The following is a 20,293-nucleotide window of genomic DNA, read 5'->3' on the forward strand; positions in this document are numbered from 1 at the left end:
CCTTCAAGGAACCTATATAGTCCAAGCTTATACATGGTAAATAGATCATCTGTGATGGTAAATTTTTAAAAAGTTTTTATTTAAATTCCAGTTAGTTAACATACAGTGTAATATTAGTTTCAGGTGTAAAATGTAGTGATTCAACAGTTCCATACATCACCCGGTGCTCATCACAAGTGCCCTCCTTCATCCCCATCACTTATTTCACCCATCCCCCCACCCACCTCCCTTCTGGTAACCATCAGTTTGTTCTCTATAGTTAAGAGTCTGCTTCTTGGTTTACTTCTCTCTCTCTTTTTTCCCCTTTGCTAATTTGTTTGGTTTCTTAAATTCCACATATGAGTGAAATCATACTGTATTTGTCTTTCTCTGACTGACTTATTTCACTTAGTATTATAGTCTCTAGCTCCATCCACATCATTGCAAATGGCAAGCTTTCATTCTTTTTGATGGCTGAGTAATATTACATTATATATATGCCACATCTTCTTCATCCATTCATCAGTTGATGGACACTTGGGATTTTTTCATAATTTGGCTATTGTAGAGAATGCTGCTATAAATATCCCTTTGAATTAGTATTTTTGTATTCTTCAGGTAAATACCTGGTAGTGTGATTCCTGGATCGTAGGGTAGTTCTATTTTTAACTTTTTGAGACACCTCCATACTGAGAGGCTGCATCAGTTTGCCTTCCCACTAACAGTGCAAGAAGGTTCTCCTTTCTCCCCATCGTCGCCAACACCTATTGTTTCTTGTGTTGTTGATTATCTTTGTGTACGGTGTAAGAAAGTCGTCCAGTTTCATTCTTTTGCATGTTGCTGTCTAGTTTCCCCAGCACCATTTATTGAAGAGATTGTCTTTTTTCCATTGGATATTCTTTCCTTCTTTGCCGAAGATTAATTGACCGTATAATTGTGGGTCCATTTTTGGGTTTTCTATTCTGTTCCATTGATCTATGTGTCTATTTTTGTGCCACTACCATACTGTTTTGATTATTACAGCTTTGTAATATAACTTGAGGTCTAGAATTGTGATGTCTCCAGCTTTTTTTTTTTTCCTTTCTTTCTTTTTTTGAAGGTTACTTTGGCTATTTGGGGTCTTTTGTGGTTCCACACAAATTTTAGGATTGTTCATTCTAGCTCTGTGAAAAATGCTGTTGATATTTTATAGGGATTGCATTAAATGAGTAGATTGCTTTGGGTAATATAGACATTTTAACAATATTTGTTCTTTCAATCCATGAGCATGGAATGTCTTTCCATTTCTTTGTGTCATCATCAATTTCTGTCATCTGTGTTTTATAGTTTTCAGAACACAGGTTTTTCACCTCCTTGGTTAGTTTTATTTCTAGGTGTCTAATTGTAAATGGATTGTTCCTTAATTTTCTTTCTGCTGCTTCATTATTGGTGTATAGAACTGCAACAGATTTCTGTGCACTGATTTTGTATCCTGTGACTTTACTGAATTTATCAGGTCTAACAGTTTTATGGTGGAGTCTTTTGGGTTTTTTATATATAGTATCATGTCATCTGCAAATAGTGAAATCTTGACTTCTTCCTCGCTGATTTGGTTGTCTTTTATTTCTTTTTATTTTCTGATTGCTGTGGCTAGGACTTCCAGTACTATGCTGAATAAAAGTGGTGAGAGTAGACATGTGATGGTAAATTTTATGTGTCAATTTGCTTGGGTTAAGGGATGCCCAGATAGCTGGTAAAACATTATTTCTGAGTATGTCTGTGAGGATGCTTCTGGAAGAGATTAGCATTTGAATTGGTAGACTGAGTAAAGAAGTCCTTCCTCACCAATATGGGTGGGCATCATCCTATCCACCGAGGACCTGAGTAGTACAAAAGGTGGGAGGGAAGGGCAGATTTGTTGTCTTTACTGGAGCTGGGACATCCATTTTCTCCTGCCCTCAGACATCAGTATTCCTGGTTCTCAAGACTTGAGACTGGACTGGGACTTATACCATTGGTTCCACTGGTTTGGTTTAGACTGAATTACATTGCTGATTTCTTGGTTCTCCTGCTTGCATTTTTTTATTGTGGGAAAATACATACAACATACAATTCATCATTTTAACTATTTTTAAGTGCACAGTTCAGTGATATTAAGTACATTCACAATGCGGTATGACTATGCCAGTATCCATTTCCACAACTTTTTTATCACCCTAAACAGGAACTCTACTTATTAAATCCCCTCCCCCACTCCTACCTCACCTCCACCCCCAGCCCCTGGTAGCCTTTCTTCTACTTTCTGCCTCTATGAATTTGCTTATTCTAGGTACCTCAAATAAGTTTATCTTGCATTATTTGTCTGTTTGTGTTGGCTTACTTCAGTTAGCATAATGTTTTTGAGGTTTATCCATGTTGTAGCATGTATCAGAATTTCATTCCTTCTTATGGCCAAATAATCTGTTGTACATGTAGACCACATTTTGTTTATCAGCTCTTCCATTGATGGACACTTGGGTTATTTCCACCTTTTGGCTATTGTGAATAATGCTGTTGTGAATATTGATGTATAAGTATCTGTTTGAGTTCCTGCAGTTCTTTTGGGTATATCTCTAGGAATAGAATTGCTAGATCATATAATAATTTTATGTTTAACTTTTTGAGGATATATATATATTTTTTTTTCTCAGCAGAAATTTTTGAAAGGATTTTCAAATTGTGCTTTGTAAATTACTTGGCTACTTATTATTTAATTTATGGTTGGTTATTTTAATTATAATTATGTAATATTATCTTTTTATTTTGGTAATCATCTAGTACAATGATTCTCATATTTGAGCATATATCAGAATCCCTTGAAGGGCTTGTGCAGGCGGATAATAGGGCTCCATCCTCAGAGTTTCTGATTCAGTAGGTTGGAGGTGAGGCCTCAAAGTCTTCATTTCTAGCAAGTTCTCAGGTGAGTCTGATGATGCTCTTCTGGAGGCTGCATTTTGAGAACCACTGATGATGCCTACTTGGGAATTCCTGAGGTGCGAAAATAACCTGCCAATTGTTTTCAAATGTAATAAAAATTTTATGAATACCAAATCTAATAATTACTGAAGTTGATAGCATATTATGTTTTATAGACAAACATTTATTCATTGTAACTTTGCAGTTTTGTTTTTATATTTTGTAATCAATAATTTTTTTGGGTGTCTAACATTTATAGGCCTCCCAAAAAATTATAGGCCTTACTTATTGTGCCCAAAGCACTGATGGAGTGAATTGCTTTGCCCAACACCTATAGATTTGCTTTATTATTATTATTTTTTAAAAGACTGGTAAGTATCTCATTGTGTGGATGCACCAGAATTTAATTAATCACACCCAATGAATAAAATATAAGTTGTTTGCATTGTTTTCCTTCTATAAGCAAAGCTTCAGTAAACAACCCTCTACACCAGGGGTTCACACTTCTGGCAGTATGTTAAAGTCACCTGTAGAGCTTTTCTATGCTTATAGTTGGACCTACTACCAGAGGTTGTGATTTTATTGGTCTCAGTGCTGCCTAGGCATGAGTATTTTTTTTTTAAAAGGTCCTCAGGTGATTCTAATGTGCAGCCAGGGTTGAGAAACATTGTTGTACATGTACCTTTGACCACATGTGCTATGTCTTGTCTAGGCCAGGACATTCCCTTGAGATCTGATGCTAATCCAGAAGACGACCCATCATTATCTTTATAAAAAAAGATGTTGAAATAAATAATTCTCTGGTAAGTCAAGACATGCTATGTTGTTACAACATTGGCAGTGACAAAAACTGTCCTACTCGTTCTCCTCTGTTCTAAAACATACATATGCACACCCTTCCCCAGCACAGATGCTTGTCTTTTAATTGCCAGGGAGGAGGGGAAAAGAGCATTAAAAAGACAAGCTTCACTGAAGGGATCAGGATGGTAGTTCATTCCTTATCCTTAATAGAGTCTTGGCATTAGTTGTTTTCATTATTTAAACTCTAACATTGAAGAAATAGTCAGTGTAGAAACATTAGGACAGATTAATAAGTAAAAAGAAAAATACGTAAGCATCTATTTCCCATTTAATGAAGAATAATGAGAACCAAGTTTAATCATCTTAATCAATAGCAGTGTTCAAGTACAAATGTTACATTTTGGGTTGGGGAAGATGAATGCCTAGCAACAGATGCAGAGATTTTGTCACTGTTGTATGTATTTGGAAGCAGATGTGACTCAATGAACCAAGGCAAAAAAGCAAGGGTAGTGTTCAAAATATATAATAGCTGGTGTGGCATAGGAACTGGTGCTGGCCGGGACTTAGCTCTGGTCTGTTTTGACCAAAACCAAGCCCTCCAAATACATTTGGTGTAGGATTATTAAGATTCTCCTGCCCTCACAAAGCTACCCCACTTGCCTGTCACATTGTCTGGGATTTTACCATTCACCTGAGTAAACATTTTATCTTTCTTGGAAGGTAAATACAGATACCTTTTAAAGGAGAGTGCATATATATATGTGCATGAGACCTTAATCTCTTAATAGCCATTTTCCTTAGTATTGATTGCTTTATAGTTTATAACATTAGCAGATTCCCTGTTGGAAGTGTTCCCTGATGGACAACTCACAGGATAGGGCAGTCTTTTTTTTTTTTTTTTTAAGATTTTATTTATTTATTTGACAGAGAGAGAGCGAGCATAAGCAGGGGGAGTGGCAGACAGAGGTAGAGAGAGAAGCAGGCTCCCTGCTGAGCAGGGAGCCCGATGCAGGGCTTGATCCCAGGACCCTGGGACCATGACTTGAGCCGAAGGCAGAGGCCCAACTGACTGAGCCACCCAGGCGCCCCAGGATAGGGCAGTCTTGATAGGGAGAGAAAATTCAGGACCATGGGCTCATCTACGAAATGATGTCATTAGGGATGGGGGTGGCATGGGAAGAAGACATGAAGATCAGTCTGGCTTGTTTTTTTTTTTTTAATCATTTTGCCACGGAATTAACTTTATCAGAGATCACTGGATCTGGAAGGAACTGTGGAGATCACTTCTTCTACCTGCCCCAGTTTACATCCGAGGAAACTGAGCTCAGAGAGGGAAAGTATCTTGGTCAAGGCTATTTAGTTTGGCAATGTGGGAAGAACTTTAGTGTCAGACCTGGCCTTAAAGTCTGGCTCTGATCCTGCTGAGGTGTGGCTCTTCTGCTCTCCTTGAGACTTACATTTCCACACCTGCAAATTGGAAAATAAGTTTCCAAAAATTTAAAACATGTGAAGGTATGAAGGGGTCCAGAATATGCTGCTGTTGCATAAAAATTATTTTGAGCTGAAGGATTTGAGATCCTGAACTCCCTCATCTGTCTAAGAGTAGAGCCTTTCAAAAGAACTCAATTGTCCCAAATCCCTTCCCTGAGAGCAACTCTAATCTTGGTGATGAGAAGTTGCCATCACACCAAAACAGACATTGTCACAAAACTATCGTATCCCCCATCTCTTCTAAGTGCTCTTTTATGTCCATCCTTCTAAGAAGTCATTTGCTTCCAAGAGTGCCGATCTCCCCTTCCACTTGCCCTGTTAAGATGTATAAGCCCCTTTAGTCACATCTGTTTTATACAAACTCCCCTACATACATGATTAAAATCTATTCTCTCTCTTGCTGATATGTCCATTTGAGTTTAATTTGTAGGCACCGAGCTCTGAATCTGAGAGGGTGGAGGAAAAGTTTTTCTCCCTGACACATGACTGATATGAAAGACAATAAGCATGTGTAAAGATTTTACTCAACTCATTAATTAATGAGTAACTCAGTAAGAAGGTAGAGGTTGTTCAAAAAGAAAATTTGAGGAATGGACATTTATATTGTAAGCCAGTCAAAAAGAAAGTGGAAATGAATTTGCTAAAAGATATAAAGTTGGCTCATGTTCTACTGGGCAATAAAATTGTAACTTTTGGGATAGAAATCTACAAGTTAGCATCCTTTTCACAAGTACTGAATGGCAAAATCCAAGTCCTAATTAAATGATCATCTCATGAGCCTGTTAAACAATGACCTTGAGAGGACAGACATTTCTTTCTTCAATTTATTTCCAAGTTTTGGATAATTTAGGGTTAGTGGGGGACGTGATGAAAACAATGTATCTGAAGTGTCCCTCCAATGTTACTGTTGAGCAGGAAAATGTGCTTCTGGAGTTTTCTGGGCCCTTGATACTTTGAGAGTCCATCCATCTCTCTATCTCCTACGTTCACACTGCCAGAGAAACTCTCCATTGACAATCCTCCCAGCATCAATCAGCCACACTGCTGAGCATTTTAAATCCTAGGCTCTGGAGGGGCCTATTCTTTGCTTGAAGCCGGAGTAAACAGGTATATTTGTCAGTTTAGCCAAGAATGAGTGGAAATAAGCCAATGATTTAAAGTTTTCAGAGCAGAAGCCCTGTTGAATTGGGGGTGGGGGTTGGGCGACAGCTTTCCTCTTCCGTTGGGTAGGGCGAATGGAGCCCGATATCATTTCACTTCCTTTTCTCACCCAAGTGACAAAATATGGCCACACACCTTGGTGCTTCTCCAAGTCCATGCCTTGGCCATGACAGTGAGGTGTGGTCAGGGTTGAATTGGCCCCAGTCAAGACTGGTTCTCTTGGGACGGCCTATTTCTGAATTTCCCTTTGTTTGCACTTCCAAATTAATCATTTCATTAAAAAATAGGCTGTCCCCTGTTCTTAGGCTGGTGGTGACTCCCCTGAAACGGTGTTTGGAAATACTGTATATATTTGTATCACAGCTCACTCTCCAGGCCCAACTCTGAGGCTAATCTCTCTCACATAGCTGCAAAGGCAGGGCTGTTTTTGGCCTTCTTGTGAAGTACTTGGGGAACATATTTCCTCGTGTGCCTTTGACCCTAGTAGACAGCCCCAGTTCTCATATCTTCTACATTCCGCTTCAGAACTTGCACATGTGTGATATACACTCCATTTATTCATGCCAGGGAAGAAATGACTGACAGCTTTTAATTTGTTACCTATCCCAGAGATCTCATTTTTAAGAAATGTGTTTTTTTTTTAATAAGAAAAGTCTTTTTCATTATTAAAGGCTTAGGCAATACAGAAATGTATTAAGAAGAAAATTTAAATCACCCAGAATATCACTATCCAGAGATAACAAATGTGGTTAACATTTTGCTGTATTTCCTTCCAGATATATATGTACTTTAAAACAAATTGAGATTATGCCATCTTATTAACTTTTTAATTGTGGTTGAAGCCAGTTCCAAGGGTAGAATTTCACATATCAGTCAGGGAATTGTGAAGATTTGTTTTTGAGGGAGGAGAAGTAAGTGGCAGTGGGAACTTACAACACTCAGGAACTCCTACCCTAGAGGTACTTCTGTCTGAAGAAATGATCCTCTGCCCGCATGTTGGGCTGGCTGAGATGGTCTCTTAAAGAGGATTTTTGGAGCTATTTACATTCCTGTGTGTGCAGGGAGTAGGTAAGCCTAAAGCACTGTTCCTCCAGTTTGGGAATGTACATACTCCAGCCTTCCCTATCTCTGCACATGGCACCATTGCCCACCTTGTTACCCGCCTAGAACCTGATCCCCACCTTCCCTCACCTCTTACTTGTGAAGGTTCTACCTTTAAAATACGTCCTGAATCTGCTCACCTCTCACCATGTTCACTGTTACCATCTTGCTCTAAGTCCCCATCATTTCTCATCTGAATGAACTCAGTTAAGGTTTGTGGAAATAAATGAAGACCAACCCAATGGGAACAGGTGAAATCAATTTATTCAGGGCTTTCAAGGGATATAACAAGAGATTCAGCCACCATAACTTGTGTTTTGGTTGAGACTCAAAAGCAGGCAGAGTAGTGGGAAAGCTTTAGAGAGAAGAAAAGGGAAGACTTCAGGTACACTCCTATTAAAGGCTGTTAGCATGAGGAAGTTGTAGGTGGGCTAATTAGAAGCAGGATATCTTGTGTGATTGGTTAATGGTGTGACTGGCTCTCTCTGGTTGGTTCTAAGTTAGAAGTGAGGACAAAATTCAATGAAGGTGCCAGTTATGAATGAAGTCCTGACTATTTGAGGCTGATTGTCAGGAGTTATTTGGTTTCATGGATTTTTTTCTAGAGATAGTGGTCTTTTTACATGTCAGACTTACAAATAGTAAGTAGGCTAGTTTCCTGCACTCATTACTATAGATAATGGGTTGATTTCCTGGGCTGGTTGCAGATAGTGGGTTAGAGTTTTATTTTTACATACAATCTGGCCACTGTCTATTCAGTCTCTCATACTGCATTCAAAGTTTAATGTCCCTTTGGTGAACACTTGGTACCAACTTGACTCTGAAGTTGCTGCTATCACTATCCCTATTTGCCTAGGAAGAACCTGAGGGTTAAATAAGTGGCCCAAGATCACATAGTAAGAAGAGCCTGGCTTTAAATCTTGGCAGTTTTCATTCTAGAAATCAGTATCTTAGATTGCCTCCTTAAGCTACTTAGAGACTCGGGTTGTCCCACACTTTCCACTGTGTTAGCAGATAAGAATTTAAAATGTAATAGGTTTTTTTTCTACTTAGAATTTGCATTTTGCCTTTGCTAACTCTTATCCTGAGGCAGTGATCTATTCTGTTGACCTAAGTCGTCTTTTATCTTCTCAGTGAAACTTGACCCCATTCATCCCATTCTCTTAAATACCCAATGGACTGTAGGATACAACTGAGTGAATCTCAGAGAGGGGAACTAACAGAAGGTGTTGGGACATCCCTCCTTTTTTTTTTTTTTCAAGGTTTAAATAGACTTTATTGTTACAAGGAGGGCCCTACCGAGTAGGGCCTTATAAACCAATATATGTGGTCCCAGGATGTCACCATGGAGAAATGGAGAGGTCATGACTGCAAAAGAGGTCACTGTAATTGAAGGACATGATCCCGGGAAGACCGGCCAGGGATGCAGCAGACATGATCAGGAGAGGCCAGGGGTGGTCAGGTCACAGGGTGAGGGACAGGACAGCCCCCTTCACTCCCGCTTCTTGTAGCACTCCAGATGCGACAGGACCCAGCCCGATGGCAGGAGGAAACACAGGAATCAGGAGGTGAGCCCAACGGCAACATCCATGGTCCCGAGCTCCTCCCGCGGAGGCTTGGAATGGATCTGGGCACGCTGCACTGGGAGCCTCTGGGTGAGACCTGACAGGCCCCTGAGCAGCTGCGCCGTCGACAAAGACATGTCCACATGGAATGACGACAGTTGCCAGCCAGGACATCCCTCCTATACACACTCAGGAGTCAGACTGCCTATGTTTGATCCTCAGCTCCCCGACTTAGTAGCTAGAGACCTTGGGCTGATCCCTGAATTTATCTAAGCCTGTTTCCAAATCTGTAAATGGGGATGATGATAAAATACTACCAATCCTGTGAAGATGAGCATAAAGATGGAAATAACAGACATAAAGCATTTGCATAATGCCAAGGCAGATGTGTAAGTCTTCAATGTAAATTAAAATGCAAATACCCTTAGAAGACTCTTTCCTATAAGCTTAACTGGTGTAATAGGAAAGTGGGAATTTGAACTGTTGACAGTTTGGGCTAGAAAGGAAGGAGAGAAAAATCATACATGGTACTCTTTTTCAAAAATTGTCTGGGAAAAATGAAGACTTTTTTAAAAAGCTCACAAAAAGTAGCATTTCATCCTACCTCCATCTCCCTCCACACATACTTCTCACCCCCATACACTATTCACTTCTGAGATCTTCCAATGATTACAAGGGGAAAAGACTGAACAAGATTTTATTTTTACTGATTGAATTGGTCTTGGTAAATCCAAATAAACACACAACACATTAAGGACTCAAATCCTATTTTATTTGTCTTCTCCGGGTCACTGTACTTGAAATGAGTAGAAGCCAGAAAAATAGGCATCTACCAGAGGAACAATACAGGGATGCCAGTCTTTTTTATGTTGAAATACTAGCATATCATTAGCCTTATCCTCTACTTGGGAACAAAGCACAAAGGAATAGTTTATTTTATTTTATTAAAAAAATTTTTTTAAAGATTTTATTTATTTGACACAGAGAGAGAGAGAGAGAGAGCACAAGCAGGGAGAGTGGCAGGCAGAGGGAGAAGCAGGCTCCCCACTGAGCAAGGAGCTGGATGCAAGACTCCATCTCAGGGCGCCTGGGTGGCTCAGTTGGTTAAGCGACTGCCTTCGGCTCAGGTCATGATCCTGGAGTCCTGGGATCGAGTCCCGCATCGGGCTCCCTGCTCGGCAGGGAGTCTGCTTCTCCCTCTGACCTTCCCCCCTCTCATGTGCTCTCTCTCTCTCACTCTCTCAAATAAATGAATAAATAAAATCTTTAAAAAAAAAAAAAAAGACTCTATCTCAGGACCCTGGGATCATGACCTGCGCTGAAGGCAGACACTTAACCAACTGAGCCATCCAGGCGCCCCCAAAGGAATAGTTTAAATTTCTAATTTAATCAAAGAAAAGAGATCCACATCCCATCATGGCTTATCTTCTGTCTCTGTGGTGTCATCCAATCCAGGGGAGCTAGAGAATTTGGCCCAAAGAGGGCAGAATATGGGCTTAGTGATGCTGCAGCATCTGGAATCCCCGGTGGTCAGAGGGGAAGCTGTCTATATCACAGCCATCAGAGAATGTGGGTGCACATGCAGGAGAGTGAAGTGAAGGTGGGAGCTTGTGGAAGTTGCTATTTGATTGCCTTTCTTCTCTTAATGATTTAGAGAAGCCAAGTCAAGGGCTGAAAATGTGGTTGGGGACTTGGGGTTTGCAGAGAAAGGAAAAGGCATGAAAGAATCATCTAGGAAGGTAGAAGGATGCATGGACTTTGCTGCTTGAGGCTCACGATCCAGACTTTACAGCGACCCAGTTGGCATGGCTCTATTTCTCTCCAGCTTCTTTCAGCTTTCAGAGGGTGTAGGTGCAGAGCAGACAGAGACTTGGTTCTAACCAAGACATGTGTGGTTAGCCAGGATGACAGAGTGAAGAGGCCAGGGGATTGGGCAAGAGGGAGCAATGATAACAATGGACCAGAGAATCTGAGCTTGGAGGAAGAGACAGCCAGCCAGGAACTAAATATTCTAGGAATGAAGGGTGTAAGCTAAGGACTGGGACTGTAACAAGGAGGGGTGATGGGTGGTGCAATCTGATAACAGGAGATTCAAAGCTGCAGGAGTTTTTACAGAGGAAGGGAGGAGAGTGGTCTGGAAGAGAGGAAAAAGGATACTACCCCATCTGTAGGCCTAGAGCAGGGGAGAGAGTACTGTCCACTGAAAGGGTCTTTAGGGAAAGTCTCATTCTCAGGGCAGAGCCAGGATCCTTTCACAAAGGTCTTTTGGAAATTCTGTGGATTGATTAAGGGTATAGGGAATGAGAAATAGTAAGGATAAAATGGAATGTGATACACGTGCTGCTGTGATTGCTCTGAGAAGGGATATGGGAGAGGATTTTGGTTAAGAAGTGATAGTTGACCTGAGTTTTAAAGGATAGGTAGAAGTTCTCCAGGAAGATAGGGAGGAAGGAAGGAGAAAGAACAGGGACAAAGGCATGGTGGCCTGGTTGGATCTGGGGAGCTGAGAGTAGATAGTGAGAAGCAAGGAGGAAGTGTGAGGGGCTATGGAGTCCCAGGCAGGGGCTCCATCATGAAGGGCCTTGAATATGCCATATTTGGATTTTGAACTGTTTTTTGGAAGTGCCATTGAAGGACTATAAACAGGACAGTGGCTGGGTTTAGAAAAGGATTGAATTTAGGAAAACAACCATTCTGTGATTTGCATTTGTTTATTCATATATGTATCTATGAATACAGATCTATCTATCATCTATATCATCTATGTAAATGATGCCAAATATGAAGTTGATTCCAGTTGTTCCAGCTTAAATTGTTGGCATCTGGACTCAACCAAATACTGAAGATTTAAGGCAGAGACCAGAGCACTGAGTGGCTTGGGGAAGGGGCTAAATTTAGAGGTCTTGTGGTTCTGAGTCTGCATAGATGTAGACCTGAGCTGGATTCCCAGGTTGTCACCAGTTTATGGCCTAGGACAAATCACTTAATTTCACTCACTCTCCTTATCAGTAAAATGGGAATAATAGTCCCTACTTGAAAGGTTCTAGTGTGGATTAAATGAGATCAAGCTGTAATGTACTCAGTGGAGTGACTTACATGTTAAGTGTTCAATAAATATTTGCTGTTATTTTATGGGTACGAATGTCAGGCCCATGAATTTCAAGGAATGCTTCTACATTACTAACTCTCTAGGTTGGCTGCACACTGGAATCACCTAGTCATAATTTTTTTTTTAAAGATATTTATTTATCGGGCGCCTGGGTGGCTCAGTTGGTTAAGCGACTGCCTTCGGCTCAGGTCATGATCCTGGAGTCCCTGGATTGAGTCCCGCATCGGGCTCCCTGCTCGGCAGGGAGCCTGCTTCTCCCTCTGACCCTCCCCCTTCTCATGTGCTCTCTCTCTCATTCTCTCTGTCTCAAATAAATAAATAAAATCTTAAAAAAAAAAATAAAAATAAGATATTTATTTATTTATTTGATGGAGAGAGACACAGTGAGAGCGGGAACACAAGCAGGGGGAGTGGGGGAGGGAGAATCAGGCTTCCCGCCCAGCAGGGAGCCTGATGCGGGGCTCGATCATGACCTGAGCCGAAGGCAGATGCTTAACGACTGAGCCACCCAGGCACCCAGTTTTTAAACATATAAATAACTTAGTCCCACCCCCAGGGATTCTGGGTGTTTTTATAAGCTCCCCAAGGTGATTCTAATATGCAATGAAGGTTTCTTGGTAGACCCTAAACCAGCAGCATTAGTATCACTTGGGAAGTAGTTAAAAATGCAGAATTTCCCTGATCAGAACCTTTGGGGGTAAATCAGCAATCTTTGGCTTAATATGTTCCCCAGTTGATTCTAATGCATTCTTAAGATTCATAAGTACGATCTAAGGCTAGCAATTCAGAGTGGTCATTTCAGCTGTTGGCATCTCTTGCAACTGATCAGACAGTGTTGACGCAAAATAACCAACCTTTCAGAATCCTTAAAAGTAAGAAAGAGAGTTTTATTTGAGCCTGTTAGGACAAGTTCCCCGAGAAACAGGGTCTTCACAGGGAAGAAAGTGTTCCAGAGAATGTTACATGGGGTTATATATGTTTTACATCTTGTACGAGCTTGAAAGATTATACATTAGTATGTCGGCAGGAATCACAAGTTTTAACACAAGGAATCAGGGAGTAGGAGCACTGATTGATATCTTAAGGACAAGATGGTTTTCCTTTAGGCTACTCATTCACAAAGCAGGTGCACAATGTATGCTTGGTGGGCCATAAATCAGGGTTTTTGTTTTAAACAAAGTTTATATACAATCATGTTGACTTAGAAAGAAACATAAAATGGCTTCCCTTATATCTCAGGCTGTTAGAGAGTTTTCTCCTCTCATAAGTAGGGATCTCACATCCTCCTGGACCCTACCTCCTCTGAGTGCCCCTGCCCTGCTCTGCTCTCCCTGTTTCCCCTTTTTTTCTTCAGTGGAGAATGGTTAGATTTAGGGTTGAGATTTTTTGTTCTTTGGCTTACTTCATTTTGTATATTCTCTTTTCTTTCTTTCAGGTATTCTTGCTTCCTCCAAACAAAATCTGTGTGCTGGATACTGGGGAAGGAAGACACAGTTCCTAATGGCATGGAATGCTCGGTGGTGATACTGTGATTTATAATAAATAGGCATTTGGTCTTCATTCCAATTTCTGGCATGGTGGTCCTCAAAGCCTTGGAATTTCCTATGGTAAGAGTGACAAAATTGTCTTTTGTTGTATCAATGAGGTGGTAGTTGGATGGCACTTAAGGATGGGGGCTGGTTTCCAGGAGAACCAACCATGTGATTAGAGGCTCAAACTTCTAGTTTCAGCCCTCTGACCTCCAGGGAGGAAAGAGGGGCTGGAGAATTGAGTTCAATCACTAATGGCCAATGAGTTAATCAGTTGTGCCTGTGTAATGAAGCCTCCATAAAAACCCCAACGGTCTGGGTTCCAAGAGCTTCTGGCCTGGTGAACACAGGGAGACTTGAGAAGAGTTGGCCTTGCCGAGAAGTCATGGTGGCTCCTCACCCCTTCCCCATGCCTTGTCCCATGCATCTCTTCCAGCTGGCTGTTCCTGAGTTACCTCCATTTGTAATAAACTGGTAATCTAGTAAGTAAAATGTTTCTTCAGGTTCTGTGAGCTGCTCTAGCAAGTTAATTGAAAATAAGGAGGGGGTTGTTGGAACTTCCAACCTATCACTGGTGGGTCAGGAAAATCTGTGCTTGTATCTGAAGTGGAGGTGGGGGTGCAGTCTTGTGGGACTGAGCCCTTAACATGTGGAATCCAATGTTGTAGCTGGGTAAATAGTGTCAGAATGGAGTAAAATTATAGGACACCCAGCTGATGTTGGAGAGTTGCTTGGTGGGGGAAAAAATCCCTTATACATTGGAATTGGAGTCAGAATTTTAGCAGTGCATTAAAAAAAAAGGTGGATAACTAGCCAGTCTTGGGCAGACACAAGACCGTGAAGGTCCTCACTGTGCCCCTTTCCTATCCTCCTCTTCCTGTAATCTTGTTCTCTCTGCCCTGCCCCTGTGGAAACCTGTTCTCAGGTTTGGATCTGACCTTAGTCACTTGTAATTTAGTATGAGCTATTCTGACGTGAGTCATGTTTGCTGACCAGATTGTGTGCACCTGAGGAAAGAGACTGTGTCTTTCTTTCTTTTCTTTCTTTTTTTTTTTTTGTATGCATGCATTTCTCCTGGTTTGGTTTCCTGCAATAACATGCCACCTGTGCTTGAAGTGGCATAGTGCTGAAGAGCACTGGCTTTGCCACCACAGATGAGGGTTTTAGTTTGCAACTTGTTAGCTGTGTAAACTTGGGCAAGTCCTGGCATTACTTGTCACCTCAGTTTTCTCATCTATAAAATGGGCTTGATGGTTTTTTTCAAGTTTTTATTTAAATTCCAGTTAGTTAACATACAGTGTAATATTAGTTTCAGGTTAGAATTCAGTGATTCAACACTTGCATATGATACCCAGTGCTCTTCATAGCAAGTGTACTCCTTCATCCCTGTCACCCACTTAAGCCATCCCCCAGCCCACCTCCTCTCCAGCAACCCTCAGTTTGTTCTCTATAGTTGAGAGTCTATTTTATGGTTTACCTCTTTTTTTTCCCCCTCTCTGTTCATCTGTCTTGTTTCTTAAATTCCACATATAAGTGAAATCATATGGTATTTATCTTTCTCTGACTTATTTCGCTTAGCAAAATACTCTCCAGCTGCCTCGTTGCAAATGGCAAGATTCCATTCTCTTTGATGGCTGAGTAATGTTCCATTGTATATATACACCACATCTTTATCCATTTGGGCTTGATGATTTTTTAACGTCATACAGCTATGAAGACTATATAAGCTAATGCATGAAAAGTGCTTAGGTCAATATCCTGCCTAGGATATAGAGAGCGCTCAATGAATGGTACTTGTTAAAGACTGTTACTAGATTTCATTTTCTGCTATGGAAGGATAGGTTTTATCCAAGGTAATATGATGAAGTGAATGTCAGACTCCAGTGAACTATTGGGAAGCTTTCAGGCAGAGTTTATTTTCCCTGAGCTACCGCTTCTGCTCTGACAGCCCCCTTTCCCAGCAGCCTGGGATGACTCCTCCAATGTCTCCAGAAACCCCTGTTATCAAGCCCCCCTTCTGTTTTCCTGTGGTCTCATCAGCCCTGGTGCTGAAGCAGCCTTGATCAAGTCCTAAATCTCTTCAGGGAGTTTAATACCTTGCAAAAGCCTCAAGCCTACTTTAATTGAATTATTTCATTCAGTGTCAGACTTAAAGAGCACCCTACAGGGTCTCAGCTCTGAATGAATGCATTAAAAAAATCAAACAGTATAGATTAAGGCATAATCCTCAAGGGAGTTATAAATAGAATCCCCTCTGCTGCCTTTTCATTTCCCTACGTTAGTTAATAAACATACTTTTATAGCCTCTGCTTTTCTTTTTTCTCCCCTAATGCTCTTTAGTTGTGTTCATAAGAAAGAGAGTAAAACTTGGAATATAACAAGATGTTGGGAAAGAATTTATCATCTTAATTTTCAGGGCAGGAAGGGATTTTCAGCATTACCTGGTCTAACCCTTTGCTTAATTTACCTGATGTGAGGCAGAGGTGTAGAGAAGGAGATGGCTTGGCCAAGGTCACACAACTTGACCTCCAATGAGCTTAGCTTGACAACAACACATTCTTAGTCCTGGACAAGTATTGGGAGCCATGGTGAAACGTGGCCTCAAAAAGGTAAAGTGAGTAGACCAGGGCAGTGGTTAAGGGTAGTGCACTGGGCTCAGACTACCAGCAATTGAATCTTGGTCCATTTCATGCTGTCTGCCTTTGGGCAAGTTATTTAACATTACTAGGTCTTTAGTTTCCTTACCCCCAAATAGGGATAATAATAGTACCTACCTCAGTGTGCTGTTGAGTCCAATGACCATTCACTAAAAAGCTTAGTACTGCACGTGGCACATAGTAAGTGCTCAATAAATGTTAGCTATTATAGTTATTAGAGATTTTTTTTAAAAAGGTTCTTATTGGGATGGTAATAGAAAGTCCTCTATATTAGTGCTTTATTAATAGTTTTTTGTTTTCCATCATGAGTGAATTTCTGACCCTGTAAGAAGAAAGTCCCAGAGGTCCTTTACCCAATGGCAGGCCTATCTGCTAATGAGAATAGAAGGGCAGGTGTCAAAGGATTGGCTCCATCAGAGATGACTGAAAATGATGCCATCTGATCCCTTGGGAGGATAAAATACAAAGTGAGTTTAAGTGCTTAAAAAATATGGGAACTCAGTGAAAGGGAGGTGTTGGTAACAATAAAACTATATTACCAAGTATATTAACATCTAATATCTCATTTGATTCTCAAAATTACATATGAATATACTATAGATGTTATGTAGTAAATGATCAATAACTGTTGAATAAACAAATGAATAGTTGGATAGGCATTAACATCCCATTTGAATGAAGACTCAGCCTTTGCTCTGTAACAAACCACCCCAAAGCTTACTAGCTTAAAGCAACAATGAGTCATTTTTCATGCTTCTGTAGATTGGCAGGGTGGCCCCTCTGCTGGTTTTGCCTGGGCTCAAAATGCTGGTTGCTGGAGGGTCCAATTGGATTGGAAGATCCAAGAACACCTCACTTGTATATTTGGCAGTTGATGTTAGATGTGGGCTATGAGGCCTTGCTTCTTCCCTATGTGGCTCCTTCTCTTCCAGAAGGATAGATTACCTTTCTTACATTGTGGTCCCAGGGAAGCATTCCAACATGGTGGAGACAGAAGCTACAAAGCTTTGGAACTTGCACAATGTTGCTTCTGCCACATTCAATTAGTCAAAGCAAATCACAAGACCAGTCACAATGCAAAGTTTGGAGAAACTCCCTTGTTGATGAGAAAAGCTGCAAAGAATTTATAGCTACATTTAATTTATTAGGTGATCAGCAAATAGAATCTTTTATCACTTGGGCAAGGTTTTAGAGTCTGTAAGAGTTAGGGCCATGTCTTGAACTTGGGTCCTATGATTTCAGAGCTTGTGGGCTTTATGCTATAGCATGGCCACCTTTACTGCAAGAGTGAACTCAGCTCAGGGATGAGGGAAAAAGTTTTTTGCCCTTAAACATGGGACATTGGGCACCTGAAATGTCTGTTGAATAATGTCATAATCTGGAGCCACTGTGGTTTGGATATAACCTAGTTCTTTGTATTACAAAAATACCCATAATATTTTTCCATAGTGTAATTCAATGTAGACCATTTATTTTATTTTAAAGTTTTTTATTTAAGTATTCTCTGCACCTAACATGGGGCTTGAACAAGAGTCACATGCTCTTCAGACTGAGCCAGCCACATAGACTCTTTAAAATAAGAACCTAACAGAATGGTTTTCCCTTTCAGGAGAACCAAGCCTGTGTGTGGCTTTATTCTCAATTGTTCACAAGAAATTGGCCAAGGAAAACAAGCCCTTTAAAAGTGGTGAGGTTCGGGTAAAGGTCACGTGGTGGTTCGGCATCTGTCTCAGACTTGAGAAGATAAAACAAAGGAGACTAAAAGCAGGTAAGAGATTAAAATTCAAGTCATCAGGGGCTCATTTAAAACTGTGAAGAGAACAGAACAGTCTGTAGATGACAAAACCTGTAGGGGGATCTGCCCAAATAGATTCCAATCGTAGTGGAATTTTGCTTTTCTGAGCAATAGGATTGCTTTGAAGCAATGAGTATTGCTTTTCTGAGCAGTAGGAGAAGAAAGTGATCCACCCAAGGAGTGGATTTCCGGTGCTTGTAATAGTGGCCTTTAGAACTCTACTGTGGGCTTTCTATGTCTCTGATGGCATTACAAATGGTTTCCTAGGGGAGAAAGTAGGAAAGAATACATACTCAGCCTCCCATTCTTGCCTGCTAAGGAGGAGGGACCATTGCTCAGCACCCGCCTCAGCCTCCGTAGGGCTGACTGGGGCAGTGGATGGAGCAGATGCAGAACTGAGCGAGTGCGTGCTGGACAGGGCCCAGGCCGCCTGGGGGAAAGCCCTGAAGAGGCTGTGAGGAAGCAGAGTGCTGCAGCGCTGGGCACCTTTGGCTGCAGGAGGTGTGGATGGCCAGGGAGGATTTTTAGGAGGTTCAGTTTAGTGCTCTAGCTGTGGTGTAATTCCTCTTTTGCACATATTCAAGATACCTTAAAGACTTTGTTACTCTGAGGCTTTTGAAGTCTGACTTATGTTTATTTGGAACATGACCCCAACAGAGAACAGCCCTGAAGCAGGATCCAGGGGACTTAGTTTTATCCTGCTTGTGCTAGTTTTCTCTTAATCTGATATTTTCTAGGAGATTTTCACCTTTTTAATCATGAATCTTTTTCAGTTGGCGGTGGTAGTGGTGGTGGGGGTGAGACGGGGGGGGGGTTACCAATTCTATAACTTTTTTTTTCTTAATTTAGTTTTATTGATGGTGTTTTGCTAGTGGTGAGTTCTGATATCTATCTACAAAGCTGTTGCTGAGAAGTGCCTGCATCCACAGTGGGTGTGTAAGATATTGCTGAGCCAAGACCAGGCTTTTTCGGGTCCTAACACAGGCGGCTTTGAGCTACGTGTCTGAACGCTGGCCTGCTTTCCCTAGCACAGTTCTGTAAGTAATCCAGACCCTATGATGGTGCCCTAGAGCCACCCTGACACTGGAGCCAGCAGATATTAAAGTCAAGGCCATTTGTACTCCTTTGTTTATCCACACAAGCTAGGGTCAGTTGTCATCTTGTTCCATTTCCCACTTCCTGCCTTTCAGGTGCTTATGGTGGCTGTGGGTTCTGAGGAGAGGGCTATTTAGGTTATGATGAGAAAATAAGAGCCTTTCCTGGGGTAGTCATTAAAGCTATAATGATAATGAGAGCTTAACACACATACACACAGTTTCATTGACTCGACCTCAGGAGGTAGGATTATCTAAATTTTGCAGATGAGGAAACAGAGACTAAGAGAAATTAAACAATTAAGGTCACACAGTTAGTAAGCGGCAAAGCTGGTATCTGAGCCCACATCTTAGTGTAAGTTCTTGGCCCTTATGTTTCAGGATGACTTCTGGAGGAGAGCCAGGAGGTCTGGGTCCTCACGGCTGCCTGTTCTTGCACCAGTCTGGTCCTGTGGCCAGATCTCAACTTTCCCGGGTGTAAAGTGAAACCTGGATGTGATCTCTAAGGTCCATTCTAGCGGTTCGGAGCAGATCTTATGACCAGAGGGAAGGCATTCCTGCCTTCTGGGTGGGCAATGGAGTGGGTTCTAGTCTAACAGGAGAGAGAAGTACAAGAACAAGACTGAGGCTGTTGGCATGTAGCAGGCAGAGGCGATGCTCAAAATAGTTAATAAATTGTTGGGTAATTTAAAATAAGAAAACATGAAGCTAAGTTTTAAAATTCCTTTTAATTCATGTACTACATATTTCTTAAAACTGTTTGGCAAATGATATAAGCTGTAGTGCATATCATTTGCTAAATTGATCTGATTTCCAAATTACTTGTTGAGTTTTTTCCAACTTTGAGATATAATAGACATAACTCTGTGTAAGTTTAAGATGTACAAGGTGTTGATTTGATATACCTACATGTTGTGAAATGATTATGTCCTAGCATTAACTAACACTTCCATTGGATTACATAATTATCAAGAAACATTTTTTAATATTAATTTTATTTTATTATGTTATGTCAATCACCATACAGTACATCATTAGTTTTTGATGTAGTGTTCCATGATTCATTGTTTGTGTATA

General features: G+C 41.0%; 1 protein-coding gene, 1 long non-coding RNA gene and 1 pseudogene across 3 annotated transcripts in view; 1 reads left to right on the forward strand and 2 right to left on the reverse strand.

Annotated features, from left to right (window-relative positions):
• Positions 1-2,800: 2,800 nt before the first annotated feature.
• The window catches only part of ATP10B (ATPase phospholipid transporting 10B (putative)), a 322,916-nt gene continuing 305,423 nt past the window's right edge, over positions 2,801-20,293 (reverse strand). Inside the window, exon 23 of one of the 2 annotated variants that reach the window (XM_032403662.1) lies at positions 2,801-3,003. In XM_032403662.1, coding sequence (XP_032259553.1) covers positions 2,914-3,003 — 90 coding nt within the window. In that variant the 3' untranslated portion in view covers positions 2,801-2,913. Of the gene's footprint in view, positions 3,004-13,352; positions 13,744-20,293 lie in introns of those variants that run through there. The other variant, XM_032403663.1, reaches the window with a different exon arrangement.
• LOC116632079 lies at positions 8,727-9,184 on the reverse strand (annotated as a pseudogene).
• LOC116632080 lies at positions 13,670-19,831 on the forward strand. Its single transcript, XR_004299334.1, has 3 exons — positions 13,670-13,748; positions 17,937-18,095; positions 18,995-19,831. It is a non-coding gene; the product is annotated as an uncharacterized LOC116632080 (long non-coding RNA).

Source organism: Phoca vitulina, unplaced genomic scaffold (assembly GCF_004348235.1).
Source record: "Phoca vitulina isolate PV1807 unplaced genomic scaffold, GSC_HSeal_1.0 scaffold6, whole genome shotgun sequence".
Lineage (NCBI taxonomy): Eukaryota > Metazoa > Chordata > Mammalia > Carnivora > Phocidae > Phoca > Phoca vitulina.